The sequence below is a fragment of the Tachypleus tridentatus genome, chromosome 1 (assembly GCF_004210375.1).
Source record: "Tachypleus tridentatus isolate NWPU-2018 chromosome 1, ASM421037v1, whole genome shotgun sequence".
NCBI classification, from domain to species: Eukaryota; Metazoa; Arthropoda; class Merostomata; order Xiphosura; family Limulidae; genus Tachypleus; species Tachypleus tridentatus.
This window is the reverse complement of record NC_134825.1, coordinates 158,759,246-158,786,226: the sequence shown is the minus strand read 5'-3', so window position 1 is coordinate 158,786,226 and position 26,981 is coordinate 158,759,246. Positions and strand designations below refer to the sequence as shown.

The window sequence follows — 26,981 nt, the reverse complement described above, 5'->3', positions numbered from 1 at the left end:
ATCCCTAATCATTACTACTATGTGAAGTGGATACTTCATGTTTGATCCCTAATCATTACTACTATGTAAAGAGGATACTTCATGTTTGATCCATAATCTTTACTACTATGTGAAGTGGATACTTCATGTTTGATCCCTAATCTTTACTACTATGTGAAGTGGATACTTCATGTTTGATCCCTAATCTTTACTACTATGTGAAGTGGATACATGTTTGATCCCTAATCTTTACTACTATGTGAAGTGGATACATGTTTGATCCCTAATCATTACTACTATGTGAAGTGGATACTTCATGTTTGATCCCTAATCTTTACTACTATGTGAAGTGGATACATGTTTGATCCCTAATCTTTACTACTATGTGAAGTGGATACATGTTTGATCCATAATCATTACTACTATGTGAAGTGGATACTTCATGTTTGATCCCTAATCTTTACTGCTATGTGAAGTGGATACTTCATGCTTGATCCCTAATCTTTACTACTATGTGAAGTGGACATTTCATGTTTGATCTCTAAACGTTATTACAGTTCAAGAAATTAATTTTTCTTTTCATGTGATTATTTTGTTTAGGTACCTTTGAATAATTTATGTTACAAGAATAAATAAAATTAACTGCAAAGTGTGATGCACTTTCAACTTTCATCTCACAATTCTTATTTTTATTGCATCTTTTTACATCAAGATAGAAAAATAAACTACAATTTTTTAGCATTACTCCAGTCATATAAACACATGCACTGCATGGTGTACTATGTCACGTTATTTGATAACAAAGTCCAGTGCTTAAGAAGACAAAAATCTGTAGAAAATGGTTCTAACTGGTTAATGGAAAGAAAAATACATATGAAATATGTATAACATTCTTTATTTTCCTTTAACATATCCAAACATTTATCGTTATTGAAAAATTCAGATTACTTTGTTCATAAAAGGAAAGTTGAACATACTGTTCTTGTAGACAGGATTAAGTCAATTTATTTTTTTATCACCATTTCAAGTAACATGTTTCAACAGTCTGGCAGTTACTTTACACTACAAATTATTGAATATTAAAAGTTCAATATGGAAACTCCCGAAGTGGGTGGTTTTGGATGTATCTTTTTGAGACAAATTTTTGTTTCTTAAAAGATAATTTTTTTACTTAAAATACAGCATCCCTAGCTAATATTATGATTTACCTCTTGGGAGTAAATTCAATCTATATATCAATAAAGCCACATTCTCAGCATCATTAAGAAAGCAACTGTCCTGTTCACACTTCACTTGATATACTAAAAATTTCACCTGTTATTTGGTAAAGAAGATCAAAGTATCACAACGGTCAGCAGTAGAATGAGCAGAAAGGTACACCTTGAAAGCAGTTATAGCCATAATACTGTACTTGGCTTACTACACAATATCTACCAAGGTACTTCTAAATGGTTCCTGAATATCTCTGTGCGTTATTTGAAAACCTCCATGTTTCTTGTGTTTCACTGTTAAGCTCAATATACACTGATGGATTTCAGTCACCTTACTACTTCAAACTATTTTCAGTTAAAATTAAGATAAACCAGACTGGGTAGTTTCTTTTTACCAACAAATAAGTTCCCCGCTATCTCGTCAGTGGCCTGTGAACAAGTACTTTTAACAATAGACTAGGAATCTTCCTGGAAGACTTTTTAGGTTTTAGTAAATCACCCAGAAAACATCTTACACAAATAATGTTTCTACATATCCTAAGAAATTTGTTAACAGGTGAATTGCTTGACCATTTATTATACAGACTAACATTTCTGACCAATCTGTGCAAGTTATTTAAATCTCTCAGTTAATAAAATTATCATTTGGAATACATTTGAGCTGTTTCAATATTTTATTTGTTAACATCACTTAAGGATTTCAAGGAAACACATCCAAGTGGAAAATGAATCAGGATCATCTTAATAAATTCCATCCGTGATGAAACACTTTTCATGATGTCTTGAAACTTAAGATGTATTAGCTGTATAACTTACTACGAACAAGAACTACTACTGGACGTGCATAATACTAACACAAAGGTACTGTAACAGCCGAGACAATTTCAAAATTTAAAATACAATTAACTTAGATTTTAGTAACATATTTATCTAAACTGCATAGTGTAATTGCAATTTGCAAAATAACAAAATAAACACAGAGTTTTCTAACTAAACGGCATGAAAACAGTAACACAATATCAATGCCATGTTTCTTAGTGATAATAATTAATGCATACAAATACACATATGTATAGACATTTATAGAAGTGTATACATATTACATAATAACTACTACTTATTTCATATTTAAATGTTTCAATATATTACAATTCACTCCTTTAACAATATAACTTCCATTGAAAAACGTGACAATGTACACAACATTTATTGTTTAAAATATATATGTTATTTCAGTACAAGCTCTAAATCTTCTCATCAGACTATGTGAGTACTTAAAGAGTTTACGGATAACAAATCATATTTCAATATTCAAATTAGCTAAATAACATCAGTGAACAACAGAGAGTGTTGCAAGTAGTCATTAAACCTGTACAAATATGATATACAAAATATATGTTCTGCTAATTCGTTCCTTTGAGGTAAAATGCATACTACCATTTGAATAAATTTTGAGATGTTTGTTTTTTTAACTTCACACAAAGTTAATCAAGGGCTATCTGCAGTGTAAGACTAAAGGGAAGGCAGCTAGTCATCACCACCTACCTTCAACTCTTTGGCTACTCTTTTACCAATGAATAGTGGGATTGACATTATAACGGCTGAAAGGGCAAGCATGTGTGGCGATCATGATCTAACCCTCGACACTTGAATTACGAATCGAACGCCTTAACCCACCTGGCCATTCCAAACCAAACTCTGAGATAACAATTTACCTATACATAGACATTTTAGATGGTTCTTATCACATGGATACCAAGATAAATTAAGAACCTAAAAAATTTTTTTTAAAAACTTCTTTCCTTTAAATAAGTAAAATAAATTGTATTACTCAACTGGCAAATTCCTCCTTGAATACATTTTTTTTTCTCCAAAATATCTGGTTAATAATTTTTTAAAAATTAAAAATAAATAGTTTTTCATGAATGCTATTACAGTTCCAAAATTTATTTAATTATATCCTCTATTCCCCATGTTTTTAATATACATATACAATACATATAAAGCAACATGACGTTGTCGACTTTCTCTGTAAGGCTCAACTTTCATTTTACTGTTACAAAAGAAATGTGAAATCCCTCACAGTTTTTACATCCATTTTTAAAAGTGTTCTTTCAAAATGTTTTAAGATATTGTATTCAATAGGCATACACAAGTATTATCATGTCACAAAATGTCACCCAAAAATACTTAAGTACAACTTCACGTAATTCCACTTCAGAAATTTTGATCCCACTAACATTTTGGTGAAACCAAAGATAAAGAAATTTGTTAATCACATACTTATTTTTCCACCTACTCATTAAAATTTATAAAGTAAATCTTATAAGAAAAACAGACTCACAAGTGAGCAAACATGAAATAATTACATTAAAAATCAGATATGCACCAATTCTATAGATGTAAATAAACCAAGTATTTAAATGTTTATAAGCAAGATTTTGTAAACTGTACATTAGTAACGTGTAACCATTCACATGGAGAAATAGAAATTCCAATTTAACTGTGTCTTTCTGTGCTTAAAACAAAGAAAAAAGAATCCAAAACTTGCCTTTACTAACCTTTATATATACATATAGTTTCATTTCCCAAAGTCATTAGAACAGTGAAGCTATTTTAAAATAATATTATTTGTATAATGCTTATTGCAAATTGTTATTCATTTTTTTCCATCTAAATCTAATATACCTACATTCTACTTCTTTTGGATCACATATAAAAATATATATAACTAACAATAAATATTTCACAAATTGCTAAACAGTCTTTTAAACATGTGATTGCAAATGTTGTCATTAATAAAATTCTTGCATTGAATTCACCCCAAAAAACTTTAATCACCTAAAACAGAATAAAAGAAAGCAGCTCTGATATCTGGAGGAAAATTGCATAATGAGCACGGATTATTGGACTTAGATGGAACAACTTCGGGTAACATTAAATTTTTATCTAAAATATATTTAAAATGCAGCTGCTTTGGTTTATATATAGATATATACAAATATATTTCTTTGAAAACAAAATAAAAATCTCTTTCTGAAAATATTCTATAACATTTTCTTTAAAATAAGATGAAAATACTTGAAAAATACAAAATGAAACAAGTATAAACATGGTATTTATATCTCATTAATAAATGGTACAGCTACACTACACCAAATACAATTACTTTCCACTGAAGCTCAAACTCAGTTGTTCTAGCTTTCAGCTTTTCTACTCATATGAATCAGCATGCTGGCTACAATAACTGTGTGTTCTAAGTAGCATCAATAATGTTTTGCTCAAAACACGTACGATATCACAGAATACTTTACTGCCTACTGCAAGACAACAAAATGTGACGTCACCAATATCTTGGTTAAATTATATAAGGTATCACAGACAGACTATACTGTCCACAGCTTGACAGTACAGACTACAAGCCCCTGCACTTAGATGCCCTCATAACAGTATAACGCCACCATTACCACATTATGCTAAGCACTGTGTGTAGTGTTAGTTGCACAGAAAGAGTATTTAACTAAATATTCAAAATAAGTAAAGCTGTTAGTCAACCTTTATCAATTATTTTTGAACAGAAAATTGTAAACCTTCAACAAAACGACTGTTTAAAAAAATTCACATCTAAAACAATGCATAATCATCGTATCCACTATCTCAGCAAACTGACCACTGCATGATGCTACAGTCTTTTCCACCCAAGCTAATCACTCGGGTATCATCAGGGAGAAAACTCACAGCCGTTACATGACTGCTGTGTCCACTGTACATATGGTAAATGCACTGAAAGAGAAAACATTGAAAATATGTAACAAAATGTGTTCTTAAAGTAATTATCACAGAAGAGGGGTACAAATCAATAAAAACAGTTATTATCTGCTAACAAGAACTGTATACACTGAAAACAACACTTAACTAGAACAATGAATTTTAAAGGTTTTAAATCAAAATCATAATACTAAATGAAGCTAATCTTTTAGACATTATCACTAAACATTACTACTGTGTAAAGTGGATACTGCATGCTTGACTTCTAAATATTACTACTGTGTGAAATGGATACTGCATGCTTGACTTCTAAATATTACTACTGTGTGAAATGGATACTGCATGCTTGACTTCTAAACATTACTACTGTGTGAAATGGATACTGCATGCTTGACTTCTAAACATTACTACTGTGTGAAATGGATACTGCATGCTTGACTTCTAAACATTACTACTGTGTGAAATGTATACTGCATGCTTGACTTCTAAACATTACTACTGTGTGAAATGGATACTGCACGCTTGACTTCTAAACATTACTACTGTGTGAGGTGGATACTGCATGCTCGACTTCTAAACATTACTACCGTGTGAAGTGGATACTGCATGCTTCATCTCTAAACATTACTACCGTGTGAAGTGCATACTACATTCTCAATCTCTAAACATTACTACCATGTGAAATGCATACTACATTCTCAATCTCTAAACATTACTACCATGTGAAATGCATACTACATTATCAGTCTCTAAACATTACTACTGTGTGAAGTGGATACTGCATGCTTCATCTCTAAACATTACTACTGTGTGAAGTGCATACTACATTCTCAATCTCTAAACGTTACTACTGTGTGAAGTGCATACTACATTCTGAATCTCTAAACATTACTACCATGTGAAGTGGATATTGCATGCTTGATCTCTAATTGTTACTACTATATGAAGAGGATATTTCATGCCTGAACATTACACACTACTATAGTGTGAAGGATGTTTAGTTCCTAATCATTAATTGCGTGTGAATACTTCAACCTTGATCCATAAACATTATTTACTATTGAGTGAAGAGGATATTGAATGATTGGTGTCTTAAACGTTATTTACCACAGCATATTCAGTCCCTAAATGTTATTGTGTTTGCCCCTGAAGAGAAAGACCCACTTTTCAGAGGCAATCAGGTTATAGGGTATCATATTTTTTGTGTTAAATTGATTTTTGGAATATACTGTGTAAAACTGATACTATATACTTGATGTTCCAATAAGGTTGCATTTGAATGTGATAATTAGTTCTCAGTTGTAAACATGACCAGAGAATAATGTGGTACTGTAAATACAGAATTGGGAAAAAAAAAACAAAAAAAAAAACAAGTACTTCTCTTTAACAACCACGGTTTCACCCAAAAAGGTATTGTTAATGATACTGTAAGGTTTGCACCCAAGAACAACAAGAGGAATGTGGTATTGTAAGATGATCTCTAAACATGACTACAGAGTAATGTAAAATTAGACTGTTCTCTAATAAAAAAAATTGCAGTACTGTATGATTAATCTTTATGAGGCAAACTGCAAATTAAAGTGATGCTGAATGAATAATATTTGATTATGATTAATATATGTCTTTAGTTATGGAAATCTCTGTTACAGAGTTACTTCATATAACACTAATCTTCAAACCAAGATGCAAATAATATTGTATCACTTTCTAAACATATCTAGCATTAACTCTTTCATTACTTTTTTAAATGGATTGTGTAATGCAACAGAGAGTTATATAAGAATAGCTGAGAATTGCAGTATCGGCTAGATCAACATTCACTGGTCCAGTCAGATGGGTAAGATGGAATGCCATCTGTTGAAATTAAGTCACTTGTGGTGAGTACAATCAACTGGTGTATTAGTATGTTCACACGTTCGTTACTACATTATTTACCTCCAAAAGTACAACTAACGTTGTCTGGTGTTTTTACATAGAACCTGTCACTCCTGGTTCATATTCCAGAAGCAAAAGGTGAATAGTCACAATGCCTTGAAATATTGGTCCAGCTGAAAAATTTGGCATTCATTTGCTCTTTTATGAAAGAGCACATGGAAAGTTGGATGTATAAAGATAACCAATGTGTACAATGCAATAAAATATGTTTAATAATTACCTTAGGCTGGCACGCTGGGGAGGAGAAGAGTTTTACTTTTCCAAAGTCATCACCTGTCACTAACAACTTTTTATTATGAGATCTGTCACAAGTATTGACATCAGATCCATCAGCATTGTCAGGCCAAATTCCTGAGGATGGAAAGGAGTATTTTTTTTGCTTTTATTAGTGTCCCATTTCAAATTCCTGTTCTAAAGACCTTTAAATTTACAAACTTTAAAGATAATTTTTTCATTAAGTAAATAATATATTGAATTAGAGGCAGCTTATTTCCACTACACATTACAAGAAATTTATCATAAATTGTAATGAAATTAACCTCCAAATTAAGTATGAAAACATTCATTATGAAATTGATGTTAGTGGTACAACATAAAGAAATCTATAATAGATCATATGAAATTCAAAGGTCAAATTTTTAAGTGCGTGTTTTAATAAATTAGTTTTATTCTTATTTCATTTATACAAAGGTTTCCAAGTGTGAAAGAATATTAACATGCTAACTCTGACAAGGGTAAAAATTCCAGTTTTAACAGTGAGTCACAGAAAATCATGATACAAAACAATAAAAGTATTACACAAATGAAAACCCATGTCACTAAAAGCAAAACAAGTTACTTGTCCAACTTAATATATACATTCTCCAAGACACTCAATAAATGAGAAAACAAAAACATACAAATTAGCTGTCCTTGTTCACAGCTTCTCCAAGTAGATAGATAAACAATTTCTCTTACAAAAGTAATAAATAAGAAGTTACAACAGGGAATTTCAGTGAAAACTAAAATATAATATGAAATGTGGCCATACCAAGAACATTAAACCCAATGGTGCAAGTTTGTGTCTCCCACACTATGTCTCTGACTACATCAGCATTTGTTACTTGTCTACAAACTGAAGCATTCCCTGGGAAAAAACATTAATTATCTTACGTTTAGTGTTTCTGTAAACCTACATCAAATTATATCAAGAGGGATTTAGTACACTGACACACATATGATTGCACATGTCTATTCTAATTCTAATGAACAAGTAAAACAAAAGCACAGCTGCTGTCCTTTACAATATAGCTAGATCACACCATTGCACTCTTTCTACATTACTTGTGTATTTCATAACAGAAATTGACAAAATTTCCCAACTTCACTGCTAAAATAATAGAAATTATCCAAAAACTGATCATTTTACACAACGATAATCTATACATAGCTACAAGACACTTGACTGACAAATAATCAGGGAAAGTTTAATTGTACATAATAAAAAAAACATAATAGAAACTCACAGAATAACAGTTCATGATCTCCTGCTGTTGTCTGAATATATGTGCTGTTTTCAGACCAGTCAAAGTGAGTCAGAAAGCTAGAGTGCCCCTGGAATCAAAGATGTAACAAATTATCTTAAAATAATCAGAAGAGAAGCTAAAAAATAGTACCAAAATAATTAGTTGGTGCTAGACTTATCTTGTAATTAAAGATGGAATGACTGATGTTGCAAATGAAAGCCATTTGTATGCATGTGTTTATTTTTGATGCCACATCGGGCTATCTGCTCTCTACCAAAGAGAATTGAACCCCTGATTTTAGTGATGTAACAAATATGAAAAGCATCTAAAAGTTAGGTGATTCTATGTCTGTAGTAAATATAAACTGTCAAACCAAATTATCAAAATCCATTTGTTTAAAATCAGAAGCTCTGACATTGATTATTATTGATCTCAAATATATCAGCTTATTTCTGACAAATGTCTTTATAAACACGTAACTGTCTCATAGCCTTAAAAACATCTACAGTTAAATTTATACAATAATTATTATAAATAATTTATCAAATATCAATGTTGGCATAATTAAATTATGTTTAACAAAACTTACTTCTTGGTCTAAAGGAATTATTCATTTCTTTTATAATGCTTTTGGATCGACATTTCTAACACTCAATACCCTAAACTTGCATTTAAGTATAATCCCAACTTCCATAAAGATTATGAAAAACTAAAGTAAGTAGGCTCATTTAATAAACTTGCCCACTTGATTTTAAAGTGAACCATTCTATTACACTGTAACTACAGTTAGCGAGTTATTCCATATAAACTGAATGAGTTTACACTTGATAATTTTAAACGAGGCAATAATAAAACTTTTTTGTGTTAAATAACAATAAGTAGAAGAGGTAAAGAGATGGTAAATTTGTAACAACCCATGAAATGCAGGTTTATTAAAGTTTTTTATTCCCAAAATAAACCAGTGGCATTATAATATAATAATAAGAATATAAGAATAAATTTATTCATATCTACTTGGCTTGATTATTTAAATAAAATTTGATTTCTTTATCAAAAAATGATAAGTAACATGTGACTTAAAAACCTGTTACTTCATACAAGTGTCTATATTTAAAGTATGTATTAAAAACGTAGTTGTAGAATTAATGTTTTACCAATCACGAATATAAATTTCTGTTTTTGTCCTAAATTTGCCAGCATTGATTGAAATCATGCACACTGTATGTGTACCCATGTAATAAAAGAGGATACTGGAGAAATTCCATTAGTGCCTCCCCTATCCCCCACTGACTCATCTATATTTAGACAGCACTGAAGTTGTTGAATCTACAAATTTTAAAAGAAAAATAACCACTTATTGACACATCCTGAATCATTCTTAGTCAATGAAACCATACTTGACAGGTCCAAATACAAAACCCTAAGGAATTAGAAGACAAATACACATATTTCTTTCAAATCAAGATAGAATATCATCGAGGAATAAACTGTATAAATACTTCACAATACACAAAAATCCAGAATACTAGTTACACAAAGCAAAAAAAAAAACTCATTACAACAAAGCCTTGGCTTGGAAAAACATTCTATTAACAGGTCCTAACATTTTACCTTTATACAAAGTACAGTTTTTATAAAGAATTTATTCAAAAAATTTACCATGTAGAAATTTTTATCTAAGGAAAAACAACAAATCATTCTTTCTGAGTCAAGATATATAAATTTAAAAAAGAAATCATAACCAGCACACTGAGGTCAATCTAGAACATATAAAATTAAGTTCTTAGTTTTGAGTTTTAGGGTCAAATATCATTTCCATATGGTATTATCCTTCATTAAAACTATAAAATGATAGTGTGATATTTTCAACACCACAGTGTGCTATAAAACCTATTGTTTGACACATGGTAAATATCCTGCTAAACACCATAGTTTTAAACAAACTGCATTTGCAGTCAGATGTATTCATCACTTAACTAACATTCAGTTTAAAATACCAGATATTATAAGTTAAAATACTTGTGACATTCAAACTTGTGCAAAATCAGCAGAACAAAACTAGAATCAGAAGAGAAACCCTGTGTTATTAAGTGTTCAGTGTTGAAAAAAAATAACACCCAATTGTTCTGGACATTACTTTTTGCACAAACATACTCATAAGCAATTCTTATTCCAAAACTATTCTTTCTCTTTCTTTCCTTTCACCTATGTATCACACATGCAGTGTTATTTCACAATTAATGTCCTAATCTTAGAAATGTGAAGTGTCTCACTTTCCGTACATCCACCATATATCTGTTCAACATGCTTACAATGTTTACTTGCTATTTATCCCAGATGAAGAAGTCAACTTTCTGAAAACAACTGGGATATTGAGTTTCTTTCCTAAATCAAAACAGTTCCATATTATACACTTATTCATGTTACTCTATTCCTTAAATTGACATACTGAGATTGTATGTTACATATTTATAATATGAGATACTCATACCTTATCTTACATATTTCCATGATAAGATAATGAGACTATACCATTATATGCTTCCAACATGAAAATCCACAATTCTCTCATATATTTTGCAAGATCACACTGAGAATGCACTTCAAATACTTTCTAAAACTAGGTACTGAGACTGCACATTATATTTATTTCTTATGTGAGACTGGCAAATGTAGGTTAACACTGACAGATGGTATATCCCCATCACAATGTGGGTCCTACTTCCTCAATCATCTCCAACACGTAGTGTACATTTTATAATCCCACATTTCAGCTTGTACCCTGCGATCTTTTCAATTAATGCAACTTTTTTTTGTTTAATTTATTTTTGTTTCAGCCTGTTTTTTAAGTTAAAACAAAATAATATAATTAGTCAGAGGTTTGGATTTGCTGTTTTTAACACAGTCCTTCCTTGTGATTGTTTATTTAACTTGCTTAAGATGTATTTATTTTCACTAATATATATATACACACACATGCATGCACGCATATGCATATATACACTTTATAATAAAAGTATGATTACATTCCTATGAAAATAATTATTTATTAACTTTAGCCATCAAACTTTGTCCCATCTAGAATAAAAATGAGATATACTTCCAAAATGTACAGACTTGTAGTTTGTCCAAAATTCAATATATGCACTATATATTACTGAGGTAAAAATTATGGTTACAAACACAAGTTGAGGTAACTGTATGATCTCACCACTCTTCTGAGAAGACTATAAATGCAGTTATGTTTCACACAACATTGTATCTAATTTAAATCACTTCACAGAAGTGGAATATTTTCTATTGAAGACCCACATTTTTATAAACATTTATACATAAAAAACCCTAGTGTTTTCCTATGAAAGTTAAATAATCATAAAAAAATAATTAATTTTTGTTAAGTTATTTGTGGAATGATGCAAATGATGAAAACAAATAAATTCAAAGGCAGTACTAAAACTGTTTAAATACTAAATAATTTAACTTCATAAACAGTGCTCTAAATTTTTACATTTCAAGTGTTAAAATGTAGGTGTTTCTGAAGATTTGTAAGGAAACTACATTTATCATTTCTGTAATAATAATGTGGTGATATCTACTTTGATTTTAATTGCACATTTATGTTTGAAGTGTTTTTAACTTGTTAGGGTTAGGGCACAATATATTAAATATCCTTTGAAAAAACTTAAAATTTCCTTTATACCATTTGAAAAATCACAGAAGTAAACAATCTACTGTTACACTAAACAAAAATATGAGTAACTAAATATTTAAAACATGCAGAACAAAAGTTGTTGAGTCATAACTTGTTAAAATAACACAATTCAATCAAAATGTGATGATACAAGAACATATTCAATCTTACTGAACATTTCCCAATCCTGCTATACTTCTTGAAATCTTCCTGAACTTGATAAATGTACAGGTTGCTGTCATGGGAACCAGCAGCCAAGAGTTTACCATCTGAAACAGAATTTTATAATTTTTTAAAATAATAATTAATACAACTTTTATAACGACATCATGTGGTGTCATTAAAATACAATAACAATCTGTTAAGTTTAAAAATATATAGAATAATAAATGCTATTAAAATGAGCCATAATATATATATGTATAAAGATTGGGAGAGGAAATCATATTAAACAGGGGCACAGTCCAAAATTCAGTGCTGACATCAAGTGTTGACAGATCTTGTTTCTACAGATGACTTTTGTAATCACTGATTCCAGTGTTGTTTTAACATTAGTTTAACAAACTTAATAGCCTGAAGGTGTATTGAGAATGAAAACTGTAATATGATATCTGTAAAAGACACAACATTTTATCATATTACAGGTGATCTAAAGTTTACTGTAAATGTGGATACAGTCACTTTTTACTTTTAAAATAAAATCAGTGTAAAAATAGAATGTTTAGATAGAAACAAATTGTTTTATCAAGCAACATTTTGAACAACACTTCTCCAGGTTTATTATGAAAATGAAATTCAGTTTGATGAAGAACAGTTGCTCAAAATGTCAGTTGATATATTCTTATCTGAATGTTATGTTTTTACTTCTGTTTACATCTCAACATTGTGTGAATTACAACCTTTCCAAAACTTTTTTTCTTTTGCTCGATAACCATTATGTAGATGTTAACAAAGTATTCAGATTTATAACCGTAGTTGAACTAAATGTGACATCATGGTGGTTCCAAAGCTGATAGTACTTTTGATGAATTTTTTAAATGCATCTATACTTTTTACTGGCAAGTTGTGAATTCTTCTCGTGAAATAATATTTTTAAATTTAGTTTTGTTTGCTTTGAATTTCATGCAAAGATACACAAAAGTCTATCTGTGCTAGCCTTCTCCAATTTAGCAGTAATAGACTAGAGAAAAATAACCATTTAACTTCACCCACCATCAACTCTTTTGCCAACAAAAAGTGAAATTGGCCATCACATAATAACACTCCCACAGCAACTATTCAGCACCACCAACTGCCATCAACTCTTTAGCTGCTCTTTTACCAATGAATAGTGAAACTGACCATCACAGCATAATATTCCCAGAACTAAAAAGGCAAGTACATTCAGTAATAATGATTTAATCCCATGGCTCTCAGATTGCAAGTCAAGCAGCCTGACATCAGGCCATGGAAAGCCTTTTTTTTTCATTTACTTTCTTTATAAATACAGGAAGTATTTATGAAAGTATAACTGAAAAAACACAGTAAAATAAAAACACCTATATGTTGTTTTTTTTGTAATAACACTAACTTCATGACATTTATCTCAAACAAGTTGTTTCTGAGATGAAAATATTTGATAATTATATTATCATCACTGTTATAAAAGCTCTTACCAGGTGAGAACTTGATACAGTCAATTACTTGGTTTATATCACAGTTAACAATGTACACTTGTCTGGTAGCTGCATCCATTGCCACCCATCGTCCACTCACAGTTGCTAGTAAGATAACGTTTCCATCAGGGGAAAAACAGGCAGACTGAACTGGCTCCTGTAAGTTTTAGGCATCACTTAGATTGAAGAATAAATTATATTTCTTAATATTTACTTATAGTTACAATTACACATTAGGCAAATAAGAAAATTACTCAGAGAAGAGAAATGTGACAAGAAAAAATTGATCTAAATTTCAATTACATTTCAAGTTATACCTGCAAAGAAAACATTATTGAAAAAAAACAGATCACCCATTACAAAATAGTTAATGGAGATTGAAAAACAATAACAAATAATGTTTAAAACTAATCAAGAACAATGAATTCTATATCTGAATCTAATAAACATGAAAATAAACAAAAATTAATAATATAACAGAAACAAATAAATATGAATGGGCATTATGCCACATAACTTAACTAAGCAAAATGCACCCCTGAGATATTTATAAATATTATGTTGCTTGAAACTTATGCAGTTGTTTCATAAAAAAACCAATCCAACCTTGTAGATTTACTGATCAAAACACACAATAGTGCATCTTAAAGCCAAAATAACCCACAGGACAAACTGTGATAGTTTAGTGATTTTACACATTCTGTAGCTTAAACTGTGGTAATCCAAATTAACACATATTTTCAGTATACTGAACCTTACTTCACACACTGAATTTCAAAGTAATCCATCAAGAAATGCACATGATATAAAATCTGCAACTTAACTTGAAGTTTTCCTTTTTTTTATTTCTTTACACTGAAAGTATGCAAATTTTATTTTAAGGAGAAAACATATTTAACTTTCATGAATTTTTTTCATATTTACAACCTACACTAAAATTTCAAATTTAGTTTAAATATAAATGATATGTGCAAAGTTATTCAACAAAAATATTGAATTTTGACCTAATTTTTTCTTCACGTTTATGAAAAACATCACATGAATGATTGGTCTAAAATTTTAACTACAGCTTTATCCAAGGGTAAAAGTGGATCATTTTTAGTTTTTTGGCAATCCAATTAAACAAGCCTAATTTAAAGCAACAAAACTATAAGGTAAATGTACATGCAAATACAAAAGCATTAGTTAGGTCAGGCAAACTAGATTAGCAGTGTCTTGCTCACTTTTTCAAAAGAACCACATGGGTGGATGGTTATTTTTCTCAAATTTTATGAAATTTACCAAATTAAAGAGTTTAGTGCCACATGATATTAGCTAAAGCAATTAGTATAAATAATGATGTTTGATATAACTGTAGAGCATTACAAGAAACTGTTAATCTAGATATTAACACTGTTTTTGAGGAAACTATCCTCATATATTTTAAAGAATTTAGATGGTTCTATAAACTAAAAGTATACTCTGAATAATGGGATTCCAATCTCAATGCTAATGTTGGTTACTATCGAGTGTCACTTTCTTCTTTGCTATGGTTTCTTGGTGTGCATTGACAAAGTCAAGATATCTAATCAAACACACTTTAGGCATGAACAAAAAGGTGGCCAGAAAAGGGCTTGAGTGTGTGACTTAAAGTCAAAACTGGAGGCTAAACTACTAGCTACACTTACAGCATTGACAATAACTTCATTCATCAGTTAACTAGGTTGTGCATTTTGTTTTACTTACAATCGTGACCCAAGATGAACATGGCTCACACCTGCATCTTTACTAATATTATATTTCCTGTATGAAAAATGACCCACACATGCATCTTCACTGATGTTACAGTTTGTCTTAAATTATTCATACTTGCATCTTTACTTATATTATACTTTTTATATAAAACAGGACTCAAACCTGTATCTTTACTGATGTTATATTTCCCATATAAACCATAAGCATCTAGTATTAAACAAAACTTTCCCAGTACCATAAACCAGGGGTTTCCAAGCTTTCTCACCTCATAACCAACCTAAGTACACACATACTTTTCTGAGACCCATACTCAAACGTAGAAATGAATTACTAGTCTAATATATTTCACTGAAGTGTAGTGGTGCTCTAATATTTAGTGGTTTTGTTTTGTTTATTCAATAACATTTAAGGCCCAATACCTTTTATAATACAAATATGTTTATGCTTTACCATATTTTGTTTTGCAGTTTATGCTAATACTTGTTGCAACCCATTAACCCTTGTGCAATGGGTCAGGGTTCAAAGGCCATGTCATCGCATTTGTTGACTTCTATTCAAAATTTTAATGAATTACTATTTTATAAATTTATGTCAATAAGTTTGGAATCAAACTGTACATTATAATTCAAACTTTTAATATCATATATGAATTAATTCTTTAATTTAAAAGTACATATTAAAAGAACACATTTAAATATAGATTTTAGTGGTATGCTGAATGCAGTGGTTTAAAATTGGGCATTTGTGATGTCAAAATACTAAGTTTATAATTTCGTACAAGTTAGGAACTCAGATTACTAATATCGACAAGCCAGAATATAAAATATGAACCTCATATCTTTTTATTTTGCTGAGGTATGGCTTATGTACTGAACCAACTGTGGTGTCCCTGGTTCAACTCTTTCCATTGTTTGAAATAGTTCCTTATAAACACTTACTTTAACATATAACATGTGAAAAACCAATTGACATCTTAGAATGTCATCAGAGTGGTTTGCCCCACCATCTTAATCTTTGAAAAGGCTTCCACATTCTTTTCATCCAAGTTTTCAAGGAGGTAGGTTGTGTCTATAGTCTGCTCAAAGTTTCACATTTTATAAAATGTTATAAAAACCTTGGTTACTAAGCTTAATAGGTTATAGTGGAATTCTATAGTATCAGCGTAGATATGAGTTTTTGATTATTCAACTATACATATAAAACCTAAAAACAATTTGTTTGATATTCTCCACATGCAAAATTTCAAAAGGCTTAGCAACCTACATCCAGTAACAACTGAGCATAAAGGTCACAGCAAGAAGAGATAACTGTTTTGCTTTACTTCTTGATTTATTGTTCTGTATTTTAAGAAAAATAAATTTAATAATATATTTTTAAATAGTAATAATGTGTGTGTGTGTATATATATATATATACAGATATAGAAATGCACACACGTATACTGCATAATAATTTAAATGTGACTGTATATTACAAAATACTAGTCCACTAACACACAGCCAAGATAAAGAAAAAACCAGATGTCAGTTTTATAATACTGGATACGTGACCAGAATGCATGTGCACCATATCAATGCAAGCTATGTAATGTTAGATGCCATGACTGGAAAGTTAATGTAATAAATAATAAATATATATGTTCATATGTAACATTATGAGACTACTTAGACTAAACATTTGTATTTTTGTGTTATAATATGCAGTCATTCTAACATTGAAAAAGCATAATTTATATTTATTTCATAATTTTTATGATGGTTGTGAGCTTAGTTAAGTGGCAGACACCACATAGTTAGAATATAGAAAATAACAAAATATAAAGTCTCACTTAAAACAAACTTTTAAAATGTATTTAGGAAGTTTGAGATTTTTGGGATGAAGAATAGTTTTAATCATAACATGAAATCACTTTACACTTACACCACTAACTTTATTTTCACAAACATATCTTCAGTAAAATATTTCATTAAAAATCTCATTTTTTGCATATACAAGTACTTGTAATCTTTAATAAGTCTAACAAATTTTGTGAAGATACACATGCTGTATCAAAAGTTATAAATACTTAATGTGTAGATAAACTTGTGTATATTATACCAAGCTCATTTCAAAAGGGTTAATAAATCATGACATATAAGTGTGGGAATTCATGCATTTTCTGGCATTATGTATCCTGTGTAAAATTTAATAAACACAATTTACACTGTATCTTTATGTACATTTCCCGTAAAAAATGTTATCTTGTAATTAAACACAGTTAGTTCACTTCTATATCTTTACTTTAACACAACATCTTTATCAACATTATGTTTTTTATATAAAATGTAAATAATAAATACAACTCACCCCAACATCTTTACACCACACTACAGAATGGGACATACTATCCCAGAGATGCACATTACCATCATAACCACCACTCAGAAACTGGTTCTGTGTCGGGTGGATAGCAAGTCCCCACAACTCTTCTGTTTGACCCTATAGTCATGATATGAATTCAATACTTGAACCACAGCTACACTCACCATGTCTTATCAAAAACAACATACCTGTTACTCTTAGTACTACCACTACTTTTGCTAATAGCACAATCATTAGCACACTTTGCTGACAGCACAACCATTAGCACTACTCCTACAAACAGAGGATCTCACATGCAAGATTGTCACATTTTTTAGAACATTTAAATCCAAACTAAACTTTCCAGATCAGTCACACTTTTTCTATATTTTTAAAAAACAAGGACTGGTTCATTTCATCTGGTGATATTTGTTACCTCTAAAAATTATGCAAACTAATATTCAAATACATTATGTGCAGATGGAAGACTAGTCTTTGTAATTCAAAGATAAATATATCTTTAATAAATTCAGACTGAAAGTTTGGCTGCATTAAGGTTACTTTAGGTTATTATTGTGTCTCATTCATAAGGTTCGCTACAAACAACAATGGTGGCTTCCATGCACAAAAAACTGAAAACCCCAAGGTAAAACAACAGAAAATGTAGATGTTTTACATAAAAAGACTGATACATCTCATGTGACAAAATCTGTAACCTCTAACCTCTGCAATAATCATCACCCACATTATATTCAGGTGAAGGAATGCTTTGTAAATACTGTGTTGAAACAGAATTTGTGACAAAAAAAACTCAATTAATGAACATCTGAAGATAGATAATTATGAATACAATTTTTAAAAATATAGGAATCAAAAAATTACTGCAGAAATCTTTGATATTAATTTTGTAACAACAAAGAATCCCTTCTATAGATGGAGAATAGATACAATCATGCAATGAACACTAAGTTTTAATGTTCATTGGAGACTGAAATTAATGTTACATCTAGGCCTTAATTAACACTGCTAAAAAATTAAACATAAGAGCTTGTGAACTATTGGTACAATCTACTTTACATAATATATTCTTTACAATATATATTTGTCTTGAAGAACACGTGAAAGGTATATGAAGTTATACAAAGCAATACAAGAACACTACACAGTAAATGGATTTTGTATTTTTCCACAAATATAAATAAGACTGCATAATAATATGATTATGCTCAGTTCTTACTTAGAAAACTAGGTTAAGTTATACTGGTGTATGCTATATTCTGCTATAGTCTAAACTAATCTGATTTACCTGTGCAACAGTGTAGAAGTTTAAAGCCATGGTTCCTTGCAGTATACAGTTTTTCGTTGTCCCTACTAGTAACATACTTCCCTTTCCCTGGGTGAGAGTTCTAATACCTCCAGATGTTTCTGGTAACTGACATAAGTGACGAAATAATTTTAAAAGTATATTTTACGTAAAAGCAATATCTACAGTTTCACTTAGAAGCTATTCTGTTAAAGTATTTGTAAAATCAGGTAATTATTTCACATTTGAAAAATGATTCGGAAATTCTACTTAGAAGTTTTGAAACATAAGGCTTTCTCACAAATTTAAAAACGTCTCAGCAATTGTTTTCAAACAAATGTCAGCAAATTGAATAATCTTTATATAATAACGTAATAAACTGTTTCAAACCATTGCTCCCCTGCCAGTTCTAGTACAAGAATCGTCCCACTCCACAATTCGCCTGTCTTTTCCACCTCCACTTACAAACGTTCCATCCTTCATCACACACACAGAAAACACTGGTCCCTGATGAGCACCATGTAGAGTATGTGTTGGTCGATTACTTCCTAAACAAGTTAAAACTTATTGTCACTAATGGGTTTGAATACAGTTTCTTTACGCTTGTTACATTATCAATTAACGTCAGTCAAATACTGCCCAAAATCACAATAAGTACAAATATTTGTTTTATATCACACTAAACATTGAGATCACATCCAACAAAGTCAACCATAATCCAGAAAAAAGAAAATTTATTGTAGCAAACCAACTCAAATGTAATTGAATGTTTTAAACAAATACAATATATATATTATAATTTTGCTAGATTTCAACCTTTAAGAGAAATAACAAATAATGTGGAAAATATTTCACTTTTTAAAATTAAGAAAGTAAAGAAACACTCAAGGCCAAAGTGATGTCTAACTCTTACGCTCTAGGTAGATGTACTTGTATTTTATATTCATGACCACTGACCTTAATCATGAACTACTGACCAAAAGGAAGTCAGCCAGTCAACTGCATCCACAACATAGTGTGGGGAATATTTTGTGACATTACATACATGTGTACAAACATAAATTCTCAATTGTGAAATCTAGAGCTCTACCACAGTGTTAGCTTGTGCCCAGGTATACACAGCCCTAAAGAAAAACATTCCAAATACAACATAATTTATTTTGATTGGAAAAGTTTTCTTAACTTTACATGTGGTATCAAACAATGATATCTGAAAGGAAACTTTCTTAGGTTATCTACAGTCTGTGAATACCATGAAAATGAGAATTTTTTCCTACTATTCCAACATGTTGGTCAATAATAAGTCTTGCAACAAAAGTTGTAACTTTCTGATAGAAAGTTGTCTCCTTGCACATAAATAGTTCTTATTCTTCAGTGTTACCTTTATATGCAAAAAATATTTTTTAATGCAGGCCTTTGAGCAAAGATTTGTTTATCACAAGGATAAACCTGTAAGCAATCTTATGGAATACCCCATCTCTACAGTTTGCACTGTGTGGCCATGAAGATATAATATCTAAATCGACATGACCTTACAATTCAGATTTGATCTGTTAAAGAATGCCTGGTCAGGCATCACTCAACACAGAGGAGAATCCAAACAATGAGCAATAAAAAAGGGAAAAGGATACCTTAAAAGGAAAAATAAAAAACAAATAACTGACTCAGTCAGCATCTTACTGATTTCTGATAGTTTACAATGGCTATAGATGGACAATGATAACCCAATGAGGATGATAACTGTAATATGAAGAAAACAGACAAGTCCACATGTCTGATTAAAGATGGGTGATGAGATGAAATGTCAATGAAGAGGTCAAATCAGATGAGAAGATAGTTGGAACAAACGATGGGAGGAAGATGATAAAGAGGAAGGAACCAAATGAAAGAAGAACTGAACCCATCTGGAGAAGATAGGAGGAGAAAGATTATGAACAGAAGATGACTGCAAAGGTGTAAAGAGGCAGGAACAGACACCCCAGAAGAAAATTGTATGAGCAACATAACATAAAAGAACATGTACAGGGTACAGAAGTCTACAGAGAGCAGAACAAGGATAAAGGTGTGAAGCAGAAGGAAGGAAAAGCAGCTAAACAGAGGAGTTATTCTTATGAGCCACTGAAGAGTTACAGAAAAAAATTATCTGAAGAAAGGAAAAAAAATATGTAGAAGGATAAAGAGTTCGTGAAACATCATTGCACATAAACACCAATGTCCACAGGTGAATAGAAGAAAGAAGACATAAGGAAATGTGAAACAAGGATCACTGGGGAAAGTAGTTTGAATATAGAGAAAGTGAGATAGTGACAAGATTTCAAAATAATGCAAATAAGCATTTACCACATTCCTTTTGGTCATCTACGAACCTTAAGAAAAGGCCCATCTAAGGATGAGAAATTATTCCAAGCTAAAAAAAAAGGGGGGAACAAATGGAAAATTAGATTGAGGCAAAAAAAGGTTAGTTCAGATGGTGAGAAGACAATAATGAGTCTGAAATAAAAGCTTGGAGAATAATAAAGAATAGATGCAATGACCTGTTGATACAGAAACTCTTGTACCACTTCACAAAAATACTGGCTGCTGACAGGATCCCAATCCATGGAGAAAAGAAAGGGGTACCAGAAACAGCACAATTCCCTCTAATAAACCCCAAAGAATCTATGGATCTGTAGTTAAAATCTCATCAAATAGTAACATAATCATACAGTCAAGCTCCCAGTGGACTGGAACCCTCTGGTTATTCTCTTGTACTGTTGATCCATTGACATTGAATAAAATGATGAAGGGGGACAAGGACAGGTAGATAAAGATCACAACAGGAAAGGAATAGGAGCTTATTGTGCCTCCAACTGCAACAAATGTGGAATCATAGAAAAAGAGTAAAGTGTTGATGCACAAATTACATACAAAATTCCAAAGTCTCAAATACATGATTCAAAACATATCACTTAAGTAATAACGTGGAAGTCCTAAAAAGAAAAAGGCAGTAAATATACCCAAGACAAGGTTGAATCATGACCAAGAAAATCCCAACAACAGTGAAACTACATGTGTAAAGTGAGAGCTGAAAACAACAAATGAGTCAACATGTTGAAAAATACTGTTCTAGAACTAGATGATTTTACAGGAAGGGAAGGAAAAGACACAACAAAATCAAGTTGTGTAAAAAGGCTACCAAATCTTTGTTAGCCCAAACAGGTTCAGCTTGTTTAGGAGGATTAGTGAAGTTCAGGGGAAGAAGGATGAACCTTGTAATCATCAATCTCATGATGAACAATAGCAGAGAAATTCAACAATTGGTCTTTCCCATCTGCAGCACGTGAAAATAGTTCCAGATGTATGACACCCAAAGTGGGAGCACAAACATCAAAATTCATTGTAGAAATACATAAATCAAACAGAAGTATTTAATGTAAAATATGTGAATGTGAGAAAAAATAAAGACTGGAAAATTAAGTTAAATTAGTAAATTTCTTCAGTGTAAAGGAAAGAAAAGTAATGAAGAAATCCCACTGTCAAAACTAAACTATTAAAATTACACAAACGAATCCCATAAAGAGAACCAAGAGAGAAAAATGTGTGAACACAAGAACAGCCAAACAAGAAATGATAGTTCAGCAAAAGTGAGCAGAAAAGTTACATTTCATGTCATGAGAGTATGTCATGCTCTTAATAGGGGAGGGTTGACACATGATAATTTGCATAAGATATCAATTGGAATCACTCAGTTCCATTGATGGGAAGATAAAAGGCTTGTAGCATATATAAAAACATTTTTGCATATAAAGGGCAGCACTGAACAAGAATAGCTATTTATGTGAGAGGAAGTACAGCACCATATTGGAAACAGTTTTTCAAGTGTTTAAAATCTAAACTTCAAAAACAAAAATTAAATTAGAAAAGTACAAAAATAACAAACCAAGCATGTATTTATGTAATGATTCATCCAAAACATATGAAACCACAGAAACCAACCTCTGGACCACACAATGATATTGCCATTAGAATCTCCAGTCAGTATATCACCAACATCTGTGAATGCCATGCAGAGTACATATTTAGGTTTGTCTTGTTTCTGCAATACAAAACCAAATACAGATATATTTTGTTTTAGTATTGCTTTCACAAACACAAAATTTTGAGAACTAACATTTGCCATATAATAAAACTATACAGAGGGACAGTTAAGTATCTCACTTCTCACACAAACAACCAGATCTCTCATGTATTTTACATGAGAAACTAAAGTAAGAAATTAATGGAACTCCAGTCACATCAGTCTTGTTCAAATGGCAAACTATTACAATAGCATGTAAATGCAGAAAGTAAGGAGTATTTTCTACACTTTTGGAATGCGAATTTCTGTTTTAACGGTCATTACTTTTTGTGGATGTTAGTAAAAAACACTAGATCTCACAAGTTAACACATAAATGAGTGGGAGTTAAGTTTTTAGAAAAAAAGTAAGTCCATATATCTTCACCAATAAAAAATTAAAGTAAATTGTTCACTTATGTTAAGCTTTTATTTTACCAAATATACTCAAACAAGTTGTTTAATTTTCCTACCATATTTATTCATGTTATAATTTTAAGAAGTGCAATTATCATGAAAATACATAATGTAGCAGTAATATTTAAGTGTTACTGTTTATGTAAGTTAGTTTACTCAGTGAATTTAACTTAAGTCATGAAATCACATGAAGTAAAAGCGACTGAAAACTGTCATTAGTTCCAAATTCAAATTATTAGAATAGTATGATTAGATAATTAACCAAGCTGGCATGATAAAGCATTTCCACCAAATTGTTTTTTATTTTATTTGTTACTAAATTTAGCATAAAGCTAATTAAGGATTACCATCTCTAATTTTGAAATAATAAATTATAAGGTGGCTGCTTAACACGACCAACTCTTGGAACACCCTTTACCAATAATACTTCATAGCACTACCACATCTGAAAGAACAAGCAAGTTCAGCCAAGACGTTGGATGCTACAATCTGTTAATTGCTATTCGAGCACCCTAACATCTAAAATTTATAATAAAAAATGTTATTATCAAATACATATCACCCACACAGCAACAAGTAACAGACATTTCTTCAAGTTCAAAACACTTGAGATAATAAAAATTATTCAAGAGAACAAACATTGGTGAATACAGTGAAATATAAAATGATTTATCCAAAATAACTCTTTGGAGTTAAAGCTTAAAAAGTTTTAGTAACTAAGTTGTAGAGTTAAGGAAAACATCCTCCATATACTAAATATATAATTGCAGTATTTCTCTCTAGTACAGGGTTCAAAGAAAACCTAGCAAAACTTCTTCAAAAACAGAAATAAACAATAATATTTTACATAATAATTATGAAGAGAGACTTCCATTGTTTTAATAAAATTTATGTCTGAAGTTACTTGTTTTTTATCATATAAAACACACAGGTATGTTATTTTATAAATTTTCCAATCTGAGCTTTAAAGATTCAAAACAAAATATTTTCACACCAAAAAATAATAAAATCAATTATTTTTTAAAAGCATCAAGAAATAACCTCAAACAGTCCTAGTTTTTTCACTAATGTTCCACATTCTAGGCTCCAGAAATGGACATGACCTTTCCCTAATGTAACTAATGTGTAACGGTCCATTGGGTGAAACTCAGCAGCCAGCACAGTGTCAGAGGAACTCTGATAAGAAAGAGGAGAAAAAACTTGAAATTCTCCTTAATTATTTACATTTCTTAGAGAAGTAACTGTTACAAAACTCTTATGATCTTACTTGATCATACTTGTTTGAAAAGTGAAACATGTAAGATATGTTTTATTCCATAGCTTTTGTCTGTGAATATAATAATACCTTGGTTTCGGTGATTTTGTGGCCTTTTTCCCCTTTGTGCCATTCCCAAATTGATATTGTGTGCTCAGGTGAATCATCTACAGCACACAAGAGTGAACCACCATCCTTATAAATAAAAAAGAAGATGTTTATTTTCAACCATCAACACTTTTATTCAGTCTCTAATATTTTCCTTGGAATATAAATTTCCACTACAAAATATTTTTTTATGTTAATTCTATTAAAGATTGCAGAATTTAAATTTGAAGAAAGGTGTCACAATCAAAGTTTCTTTGCTTTCTTACACAATAAGTTTATTTTCCTGAACAATTCCAATAGTTTTGAAAAACAAGAATTATTCTTGCAGTCAGTCCTTCATGTTTGATGGTGGTCATCAAATAGATGCCTAAAAATACCTGTAAAATATTCTATGAAAGTTAGAGCTCCCAACAAGTCTGTCATGATGCTTGCTGTTTTGGGCTCTCCACTGGTCTTTTCTTTCTTATCAAGGAAAATAAAAATTTTTGAATTCAGAACCTGTTATTATTTTTCATGGCATTGACTATGACATCAGTTGTTTATGAACACAGATAATTCTATGTGATTTTTGTTGGCTGCTATAACACCAATAATTTAATTGGGCTACAAAAGCAATATCATACACTATCATTTTTCCACTATACTGTTAGATATAGATATCAAATATTTGTAATTTAAAAATCCAAGTCACTGTTTTAAAGTTTAAACTATAATATCAGGTAGTAATTATTACCAAGTTCAAACTAACAAGTGGTTTAGCAAATGTGGTCACAATAAATTGCATCTGATGAAAACTTCTTTCTGTACAACACAATGACTTCTGTACTGATCAGAGATGGTGATAGTACAATAGCACACAGTAAACATGTCTCAGTTTAATCAGCAAAATTGTTTTATCGATAGAAAAATGGTACAATTCAGAAAATACAAATTAACTGTTATTGACCAATTTTGTAAACAAGGAAACAAAATATAACATAAGGTTACTAATTGGTCTTCTGGACTGTTTGGTGTGGACCATTTACTGTTTTTAGGCATCTTGTAAACATGAAGAACTGTTGTTGTGTATTTCCTTAAATATTGTTTAATGTCAAATTACTGTTTAATTCATTTATAACACACCTAGCAGTTTAAAATATACACTTACAGCTTTAGAAAATGCAACACAACAAACAGCCCGCTCAAACTCTCCAACACCTATCACATGTAGGGTATTGAGGCTAACAGAATCCCAAACTCGGATATGAGGCTGAAGTGAACAAAGGAAATGTATCACCAAAATGTCAAACAAGTATTTATATTGAATAAGTTTGTTTCTGACTATAAATTTAAACGTTTTAACACATGTAAATCATGCATTTATTTACTGCTTTCAGTTTTGTTCACAAAAACCAGTATTGGTTGTTTTTGTTATAACAACATTACAAATTTAGTTTTCCATAAAGTCCTTAAAGATCATTTAACTGCATTTTTAAACATCTTAAAACTTAAAAAAACTATTTTTGTGTTATTAATTTTTATACTTTGTTAAAGGAAATGGGATATAAAAAAATTACAATATTTTAATTGCATTTTTAAAAATCTTAAAACTTAAACAAATCTGTGTTATAAATATTTAAACTTTGTTAAAAGGAGATCATCTTAAAACTTAAAAAATATTTTTGTGTTATAAATTTTTAAACTTTGTTAAAGGAGATGGGTTATAAAAAATTATATGCTGCAAATTCCACTGTGTCACTTCATCTATACTCTTCAAATTGTACACAAAATATTATAAAAGTCTATACTATTATTTTGAATAAACTGTGTACAACACCAGGTTGAATTCTACTAAAAACATCTTGTGTTTGATTCCTTGATATTAATTAAATAATTAGTCGCATACAAAAGACAAGAGCAAAACAAATAAGAAAGTCACTTTACCCGTTCCACAATTCTGGGCTGAACATGGAAAAAATAAAAAAAAGAAAAAATATTTAAAAGATCA

At 30.5% G+C, this 26,981-nt stretch overlaps 1 protein-coding gene across 6 annotated transcripts in view; it reads right to left on the bottom strand.

Annotated features, from left to right (window-relative positions):
- Positions 1–857: 857 nt before the first annotated feature.
- LOC143228823 (echinoderm microtubule-associated protein-like 2) overlaps positions 858–26,981 on the bottom strand; it is a 58,531-nt gene continuing 32,407 nt past the window's right edge. For 5 of the 6 annotated variants that reach the window (XM_076460214.1, XM_076460230.1, XM_076460199.1 and 2 more), the window contains 14 exons: positions 26,918–26,935; positions 26,142–26,243; positions 24,977–25,081; positions 24,673–24,807; positions 23,097–23,196; positions 19,512–19,669; positions 19,125–19,250; positions 17,825–17,956; positions 13,745–13,901; positions 12,261–12,358; positions 8,399–8,486; positions 7,924–8,019; positions 7,114–7,244; positions 858–4,973 (listed from right to left, as the gene is read on the bottom strand). In XM_076460214.1, the coding sequence (XP_076316329.1) occupies positions 4,848–4,973; positions 7,114–7,244; positions 7,924–8,019; positions 8,399–8,486; positions 12,261–12,358; positions 13,745–13,901; positions 17,825–17,956; positions 19,125–19,250; positions 19,512–19,669; positions 23,097–23,196; positions 24,673–24,807; positions 24,977–25,081; positions 26,142–26,243; positions 26,918–26,935 (1,572 nt within the window). In that variant the 3' untranslated portion in view covers positions 858–4,847. Of the gene's footprint in view, positions 4,974–7,113; positions 7,245–7,923; positions 8,020–8,398; positions 8,487–12,260; positions 12,359–13,744; positions 13,902–17,824; positions 17,957–19,124; positions 19,251–19,511; positions 19,670–23,096; positions 23,197–24,672; positions 24,808–24,976; positions 25,082–26,141; positions 26,244–26,917; positions 26,936–26,981 lie in introns of those variants that run through there. The other variant, XM_076460235.1, reaches the window with a different exon arrangement.